Here is a 9,853-nt window from a genome sequence, read left to right on the forward strand (position 1 = left end):
TTGATTGATGGTTTAAGTGTTTGATAAATTCTAAGTAGCATTCGTTACTATTTTTAATTCTAAAAAGTCTTACTAAACTAGGACTAGAAAGATTCAGCACATAAGAAGTACTAGAGCTTCTCATTCAAAAGGATTATGTGTGAGCACAAGCAGGGGAGCAATGAGAGATCTTCCTGAGACTGTAAGGGAGTAAAGAGAAGTGACAGCTACTCCCATGAATGTCAAGATAACGGGTGAAAATGATGAGAATGATGAGACCGTGATATCTCTTGGTTCAAATGTGAGTGCCTCCATCCACCTGCTCTTCCCCCTCTGCTGCCCCCACCAGGGGATTTGCATGCCATCCCCTAGGGAGGACCTGCCCTGGCCAGCCTGACATAAAAGGGCAGCTCTAGTCTGGCTTGGACTGATCAGGGCTCATCCGGGCACAGCTGACCATGAGGTTCCCTGCTCAGCTCCTGGGGCTCCTCCTGCTCTGGGTCCCAGGTGAGGATGGAGGGGAGATGGGAAGGGCAAGGGGGGGCTGTGGGGAGCAGCACTGCTTTTCATGTGTAATTGCCCACAAGTTAGCTTCACACCTTAGCCTCAGCCAAGGGAATATGATGTTTCACAAATAGGAATAAGGAAAAATAGGGAAGAAAAAATATCCATCCTGTGGTGAAGAGGGAGGCATAGGAAGTGTGGGAAGTGGACTTGACCTCTAGAGGGCTCCTTATACATTGAACATCTCGGGTTCTTGTGGAATTGAATATTTTGCCTATAAATCAGAATCAAAAAATAACCTAGCATGAAGTAAATAACAAGTAGAGAATTGTGAAAATTACTCATGATACTGGCTCAGAATGCTCTTCTTTTCTCTCATTATTTCAGGATCCAGTGGGGCCATCGTGCTGACCCAGACTCCACTCTCCCTGTCAGTCAGCCCTGGAGAGCCGACCTCCATCTCCTGCAGGTCCAGTCAGAGCCATGAGAAATATGGAAAAAATTTGTTGAGTTGGTACCAGCAGAAACCAGGCCAGTCTCCACAGCTCCTGATCTATCAGGCTACCAACAGGGCCTCTGGGGTCCCAGACAGGTTCAGTGGCAGTGGGTCAGGCACAGATTTCACCCTGAAAATCAGCAGGGTGGAGGCTGAGGATGCAGGCGTTTATTACTGCCAGCAACATAAAGAATCTCTTCCCACAGTGATACAACCCTTGACACAAACCCCTCTCCTGGGGGCCCAGCTGCACACATGGGTGTGTGTTGTCTGGGGGAGCAGAGGGGCAGATGCTCTGAGTCTGTGTAAGAGGAAGAGGTGGGGAACCAGGGGCAGAGGGTGCAGCTGAGGCCTGTGGACCAGCAGAGCCTCAGCTCCTCCTCGGACACCACATGTTCAGACCTGTCAGCTCCCTGGCTTTGGTGAGATGCCCCCTTAGAAACTGGCCAGTGATAGGAGCTGGCCTGCAGGTCACCCAAAGCTTAGCTGAAGTCCATTTGTTCAGCCTTTGTTTTCTGCCTGGGCCAATCAGAACTTTTATGCTGGTGTGTATTGATAACCATAGAGGAGAGCATAACATCAGGTTAGAAACAATGGCACTACTAGAAAAGGATCTTTTTAGCTGCAATTTCAGCCTGTGTGATTCTATTTTCCAATGTAATCTCATGGCTCTCTCATGCAATGAAAATATCACATCTCTTTCACCCTTCTATTTCTTGTGGATTTTTCAATGTTGATTTTCCAAACCCTCTGACATTCTCCCTTGCTCTGGATTTTCTTGTCTTTTTGCAACTTAAATAATTTTGTGCAGATTACAAGCTTGATGGTATACTGTCATAAAAAGGAAAAAATGTCAAACATAAATAAAGTGACTCATTTCGTGAATACAAATCTCACCCACAGTTCCTAGGTATAGATATAATTAAATGAATAGCTGAAATGTCTCATTTTTTAAAGGCTTTAAATATATATCTGAATATATAAGTGTCCTGCACCTTTCAAGTCATGACACTGTCCCTGAGCTTATGTCAACAGCCCACTAGGGGGCAGTCAGGTCCAATTCTTACCGCACATGTCTATCCTCTTGCAAGTTTTGGTCCTTCTGGTCCAAAGCTTTTCTTTATCTGCCTACCACAGTGAGGATTACAACGTCTCTTCTGTCTCCCTCTTCACTTCTCCTCTCAGCAAATATTTACATTCAGACAAATGCTATAGCATGTTTTTTTTGTTATCTTTTTTTAATACATATTCTTAGGTCAGTTCAATTCCAGTTATAACCAACACTATGGCTTTATGTTGCAATGAAGACGAATGATTTTTACTGAGTTTTACTTTAAATATTACCACTAAGCCCCAAAACAATAGGTGTTTACCTGTCTGGTAAGTAGGATTGCCTGCATTTCTGTGACCAGGAGTTCTTTGCTTTCATGTTTCCATAGAATCCAAGAATTCTCCTCTTGCTATTGTCTTAAATAAATCATTTTGATGCAATAAGTTTACCTAGAATTGTAGACTAATAGACAGTCTCATAATGGGTTTTAGATTTCACATGAGGCTGTCAGGGCCCAGAATTAAGAGCCCATGTCTTGATGGAAGAGCCTCCCAACTGCCCAGGATAAGAATATGGGATTTAATACCATATGATATCACTTATAACTGGAATCTAATATTGAGCACAAATGAACATCTCCTCAGAAAAGAAAATCATGGACTTGGAGAAGAGAATTGTGGTTGCCTGATGGGAGGGGAGGGAGTGGGAGGGATCGGGAGCTTGGGCTTATCAGACACAACCTAGAATAGATTTACAAGGAGATCCTGCTGAATAGCATTGAGACCTATGTCTAGATACTCATGTTGCAACAGAAGAAAGAGTGGGGGAAAAACTGTAATTGAAATGTATACATGTAAGGATAAACTGACCCCCCTGCTGTACAGTGGGAAAAAAAAAAAAGAATATGGGATTTAAGATTCCCACATGGAAGTTTCTAAGAATTTATTATGGCCTGTAGTTCTCAGTAAACTTTATAAGACCTCCCTGCCTCCTTTCAGGAATACACATTGTATCTCATTTTATTTTACTTTCATTATTTTTTTTAATTTTTGCTCCTTTTTACCAACTTGACCTAGCAGTTGCTTTAGAAGAGTCCACCTACACATTTCTGGAAGCACTGAAAAGTGAGTGCAAACAATGCTTCAAAGAGCATTTGAACTCTGGCTTATCTTTGCTTCTGGTGAAAAGTGAATGAGTGGATGAGAAGTCACTTCTGTGAGGCTAGTGGGTCCCTGAGGCAGAATTCACTGTTGTCACTACTGAGGTGGTTAATAGATTTGTATTATAAGGTGAGGAGTGAGCACTAAAAATCTCGCTCATCTCTTGTGTCTTTCCTGATATGATCTTCCCTTTTGCGTTAAACTGGTGACGTACAGGCATTGTTATTGAGCTTTAAGAAATCAATTAAGAGTTCCCTTATGTTGCCATGGCTTAAAAATCCAGGAATGTCACTGCAGTGACTTGGGTCCAATCCCAAGTCTGGATCTTCCAAATGCTATGGGCTCAACAGAAAAAAAAAAAAATCATTTTAAGTGTTTTAATTTAATGTTGGTTTTTTCCCAGAATGTCTGCAGTGTCCCATTTTCACAATCATAAGAATTGCTAGATTCCTGAAGTCACTGACTATGAAAGAGAAGCACTGAACTTGAGAATTCTCAGCTGAGAGGCCCCATTTGGCTTTATGTGCATGACCTTATCTATGACGTTCTGAGAAAATCCTGTCTTGCTGAACCCAGGGCACCATACAAATCCTCCTCCACAGGCAGGGTCTGCCTTGCGGGTCCCAGAACCTCCCTGTGCCCTCACTGCCCACATCTCAAGTCACCTGACATGCTTACAAGGTCAAAGAGAACCTCACATGTGCACGAGGGAGAAGATTGCTAAGCAGCCTGTACAGCCATGGCTTTGAAGGAGATGTTATTTCAGGTACAAATACTGGGTTTTAAGGGTGAGCTCAGAGTGAAGTTCCTGGAGCAGGTGAAGAACCTACAGAGCAGAGGAAGCTCAGGCAGATGATACAATGCAATGACCGTCTTCCTTGGTGCAATTACTCCACGGGGAGCAGGATTCAGCACATCATTTAATGTTTCTAGACAAAAAGCCTTCGTCATGAACACGTGATTTCCCACTTATCCTATTGATCATTTTTTATGTCTAAGGAATTTTTAAATTTGTTCCAAGAGAAAAGAAATAACAATGCGTCAACCATTAAATACAGATGCCTGTTAGGCAGATGGAGAGGAAGTTCTTGAGGATCCAGAAGAGTCATGTGTGGAAACATATGTTTCTCCATGTTTTGAAATAACTGATAGAGTCAGAGGTAAAAACACTCGCAGAGCCTTCCCTGGGCTTTCCATAACCCAACGTCCCTTTAAGCCATGGACTTGATCCTCTGGTGAGTGACAGTGTGCTCTTGGTTTTGACAGGCAGCCAGCTCCAATCCCAGGTGCTCAGGGCTCAGGATCTGGTCCAGCCCACCTGCCCCTGGGGCCCCCTCTGCTGGGGCCTGATCTCAACACAAGGAACCTCCATCTGGATCCAGACGGGGAACAGTTCTTGCTGTCTCTCATCTTGATTGAAGCAGCCCAGGTGGGAGCTCTGTGGGGTAACAAAGTCTACAAAACACGGTTCCCAGAGTGTGTCACAGTCTCCATCCTACAGAAAAATGCCAGCATGAACATAAACTCAAACATGAACAAGACAGTCGTGCCAAGCCATGAGTATCCTGCACTGGCTGGAATGTTCAGGAAAGCAGCCCTGCATCTGGTTGTAGAAACACAGACATTGCCTGGTAACTTCAAAGCCAGGAGCAACACCCAGAATCATTTGGCTAGCACCACAAACAAAGCCAAGAAAGCAAACACTTCCAGAAATAGATACAATGAAATGGAAAACAACATTTTGACCCGATAAATATGTCACATTTGTAATTGTACATTTACCTCTAGGCCCTGATGAATGGCAGCAAAATGAGATTGTTGCCATCGTGTTCACATTATAGGTGAACATAGGTTTTGCTCAGTTACCGTTTCAGCATTGTTTCAAAATCCTATTATGGCGCATTTCCCAGGGATCATTCAGACAAAAGCTTCTTGTGGAATCTTCCATACTATTGTATTAGGTAATTTGTCTTGGTCAATTAAGCCTCAATTTAGGGTTAAATTATCCAGACTTTAATAAGAGGGCAAAGTCTAATTTTTCTAATCCCCAAGACTTTATTTTCAGAATAAAAGCCATTTAACATTGTCACTGTTATTCAGGGGCTGTTCAGGTCAACATGACCTGCATCAGTCTGAAACATTTGAGGAATCGTGTGGTTTTCCTATGTCATGACAGGTGGGGGTGACAGGCTGAATCCCTGAGTAGTGCTGGCTGGAAACCCTGGTCCACAGTGACCATTCAAAGATAAAGCCCAGGAACGTGTCTGTAACAGACACAGACTATCCCGTGACATGAAAACAAAGGACCCAGACATTATTCTCCTCGCAAACAGCATCTCCTTTGGAATTATTGACTCAGGGATCTGAATAAACATACATCAGTGAGAGGAGGAGGTTCTTACACCAAACAGTCAAGAACCAGGCAACTCTCGCTTTGAGGAGAAAGAGTCAACCTGGGAAATAATATTTTAGGAACACTCTCAAAAATCACATAAAATCATGCTTTTTTCATTATGTTTCCTCATGAAAAGTGAATGCTTTCTTCATAAATTCTTTGATTAGCCTGTCACGTATATAATACATATATACACATGTGTCTGTGCATATGTACATGTAGGCATGTACATGGCATGATCGCCATATATAGATGGAGAGACAGGGCAGAGAGAGATAGAGACAGAGAGAAACAGAATTATGAAATAATATGCACCAGATTTAAACAGGTTCAGATATTTCCTTTTAGTGCCTGAGACATAACATTCTTATGCCTTTTCTTACTGTCTGAAACGGGACTATGAACTCTCTGCACAGCAGACATAACATCTTTTTTCCTCAGTCAAGTCCTGTTTCTTAAGTGCTCTTTGAAATGTAATTCACAAGGTACCTGGAAACGATCCAATCTAACTGACTCTAACACCTGACTCTAAGGTCCATAAGCAGTCAACCCGGGAAGAGCTGGCACATGGCAGCTCTTGCACCAGTTCAACTCCGTGCTGTTACTGGCAGAAAACATGAGTGATCAGGACAAATGGGGAGGGAGCTGTCCTCCCATCTGAACCATCTGGGAGGCTCTGAGGCAGACAGCCATGCCCTCCTGGTACTGACCCTGGACCCACACGTCTGCACCCAGGGTCTCTGATGCATTCTTAGAGCAGCTGCCCCATGGACACCTGGTTCTTGCAATTAACTCAGACTTTCATGGTGAGATTCTGCCACCTGCTACTCCAAGAACTACAGATGCTATGTATCCATTTCATTCTAAACACAGGAGAACTTGATTTCCCTTAGGTCAAAATTGTGCCCACTCCCCCACCTCTGGCTCTTTCCCCTCTGCTGCCCCCACCAGGGGATTTGCATGTTGTTCCCTAGGGTGGACCTGCCCTGGCCAGTCTGACGTAAAAGGGCAGCTCAGGCCTGGCTTGGACTATTCAGGGCTCATCTCTTCACAGCTGACCATGAGGTTCCCTGCTAGATCCTGGGACTCCCCCTGCTCTGGGTCCCAGGGGAGGATGGAGGGGAGATGAGAAGGGGAAGGGGGCTGTGGGGGCAGCACTGCTTGTCATGTGTATTTGCCCACATGTATGTGCATATCTCTCACCCTCTGCCAAGGGCAGGAGAGGTTTAGCAAAGTGATAATTAGGAAAAATCCAGAAGAAGCAGGTTCCCATCCCCTGCTAGAGATGGAGGCATAGGAAGTGTGGAAAAGTGGACAGGACATCTGGGGACCTCTTGTTATGTTGTAAACTTGGATGGTTGGAATTGGAAATTTTGTATAATAATCAACATGCAAAGAAGAGTTTAGTGTGAAGAAAAAGCAAGTAGAAAATTCTCATAATTACTCATGGGGTTTATGCCAATATACTCTTCTATATTTTCAGGATCCAGTGGGGCCATTGTGCTGACCCAGACTCCACTCTCCCTGTCCGTCAGCCCTGGAGAGCCGGCCTCCATCTCCTGCAGGTCCACTCAGAGCCTCCGAGGTAGTTATGGAAAGAATTATTTGAATTGGTACCTGCAGAAACCAGGCCAGTCTCCAAAGCTCTTGATCTATTGGGCTACCAACAGGGCCTCTGGGGTCCCAGACAGGTTCAGTGGCAGTAGGTCAGGGACCGATTTCACCCTGAAAATCATCAGGGTGGAGGCCGAGGATGCTGGAGTTTATTCCTGTTTGCAAGATATACAATCTCCTCCCACAGTGATACTGCCCTGAACACAAACCTCCCTGCCTGGGGGCCCAGCTGCCTAAGGTGCACCTTCTCTGGGGAACTGGGAGCTGATGCTCTGAGTCCATGTGCAAGGCAGCTGTGGGAGGGCTCAGGGGGTACATGGCAGCTGAGGGCTCTGGGCCATGAGCATCTGGGATGCACCTCAGGCTCCTCTGTTATGGCCCCATCAACTGCACAGCCTGGTCCTGGCAGAAGCAGCAGGGATACTTAGTGGTTCCTGTGTCCTGTAGCAACCAGGGATGTGACAGGGAGGCTGAGGGAAGGGGAAGCCCAATCCTCCCTGTTCCTACATTGGACAATTAAATGCACCCAATGTAATAATCAATAAATGACACTAATGTGAGGCAAGAAAAGTTTAACCATATTACAAATGAACCATGAGTGGCACATAATTCTCAATGTAACATTTGGTAATATTGGTGAATTGATACTTTTCCCATCTATCAGTTTCTTCCTTTCTTAATCTGTACAGGTCCACTTTCTTTAACATACTTGAGAAAGTATTCCACACGTGCTCCCTCAGGGTGACTCGGCATGAGAATTATTTGTTAGAGACTTTAACTTTTGTTTATTAATATAGGTTGTTTACAATGTACAACAAATACAAGGTTTCAATGCCAGAGCCTATGATTTGCCTTAATTACATGTTTTGTAGCAAAAGGGAGGTTCTTTCAGTTTTTAAAATGGGCCTTAAAAATAAACTACAATCGTGAATAAAGGGGAAAATAAAGATTACTCCATTTACCCCAGGATAATCTAGAATGATAGGAGACTTGTAAAACTCCCTGATGGGAAGCAAATGAGGACCCATCTAAACTAATAGGGTTGTAGGTCTGACACATGTGGTGGTCTGTTGTCAAAAGGAAAAGTTTCAAACAATAAATAAATGCATTTTAATACAAAATGATCATTAAATGAAAATAAATGAAATAATATATTTTAGTGGAAAATGTAAAGAGCGTATAAATTCCTGCATTGAATAAATTCTGTAAATATCCCAGTTATACTACTGTTCCAAAGTGACATTTGACCAAATAATGTGCCCTGTCATTTACATGCCATGATAGAGCATTACAGACAGGAAAAGAAGCACTGAATTGATGAAACACCTGATCTATTTTTTCTGCTTAAGAATATAAAACACTTTAGAAATGAGGAAAAGAAATTTTATGGCAAAGGAAATGAACACTTCAATGTGTCTATTCCATTAGGTCTAAAATTGTATAGAGAAATATCCATAGGAATAAGCAGACTAGAGCCCTCATGTTGTGAAACCTAAGGCACTTATTCAATTATTTGCTAACACTAATGCCTTGTTGAAATGCAGAGTTTCTGGAAGGTCCTGGGAGAAGGCAAGTGAAAGTGGGAAGCCTGGGGACTGAGTGATGCCGTGGTCATCTGAGCCCCAAGTGAGTGACTATCTAGTGACCTGGAGCTTCCTCTTTGGGTGGGAGGATATAAACCAAAGGTACAGGAGCATCAGCAGGCCAGCTCCTGGTGAAGACAATTGGAGCTACAGAACAGTGAACATGCATATGATGTATAATACATGTGTATGTAAATAAAAATACAAACACGCAGGTGTTCTTCCATGAAGGAGAAGGAAATCCTCCCCTTCGGGACAGCAGGATGGCCCTTGAGGGCACTATGTGAAGTGAGTGATGTCAGACAGCCAAGGAAAACACTGCCAGATATCACTTCTATGTGGAACCCAAAACAGCCCAGCTCCTGAGAACAGATGAGAATGGGGGGGACCGGAAGCTGGGCTGGGGCCTATGGGGTCCTGTTGATTAAGGGCAAAAGCCTGGACCTTGTAGACTCAAAATTCTGGGGAGGGAATGCCCAGCAGAGGGGTCATAGTCAACAGTACTGGCTTAGGAGGTTCACAGCTGCCAAGAGACCAGATCTTCATTGTTTCCTCCACAAAACGGAAATGATAACTACGTCATGGGAGAGAGGAGTCTGGTTATGCTACAGTGACAACCATATTGGACATATAACTCTATCAAATGAAATGTTTGGCACCTTAAACTTGACAAGTGTGATACGTCAATTCCTTCAGCTCCCCCCTTGCCAACATGCAGTCGGTTCTCAATCCATAACAGAGAGATGTTTCAAAATGGGTCATGTTTCCCCTTTGCTCAAAACTTGCACTAGATTCCACTTCACACAGACCAAAAGCCCAAGTCCTCTCAGTGCCCATGGGACTGCACCTGATCTGGACACTCCCTGGCATGCCCTGACCCCTCTGCTCGGCACCAGCCTCTGACTCCCTGGCACCCAGCCTCCCTGGTGTCCTGGCTCTGCCTGGAAGGAGCCACACCATCTGAACATCCCAGCTTTGCTCCTGATGGTCTGTCTCTCAGCAGGCAGAGCTTGTCTGCAGATGCCCAGTGGGGTGACTCTCAGCCCATCAAGTCAGCTCCAAGGTCCTCTG

At 44.3% G+C, this 9,853-nt stretch overlaps 1 gene segment (V, D, J or C); it reads left to right on the forward strand.

Annotated features, from left to right (window-relative positions):
* The first annotated feature begins 342 nt into the window (after positions 1–342).
* On the forward strand, positions 343–7,662 carry LOC100736718. The segment is given in 2 exon segments: positions 350–486; positions 7,069–7,662. Coding segments are annotated over 2 exon segments (381 nt in total).
* Positions 7,663–9,853: the final 2,191 nt, after the last annotated feature.

The sequence above is a fragment of the Sus scrofa genome, unplaced genomic scaffold, assembly GCF_000003025.6.
Source record: "Sus scrofa isolate TJ Tabasco breed Duroc unplaced genomic scaffold, Sscrofa11.1 Contig1224, whole genome shotgun sequence".
NCBI lineage: Eukaryota > Metazoa > Chordata > Mammalia > Artiodactyla > Suidae > Sus > Sus scrofa.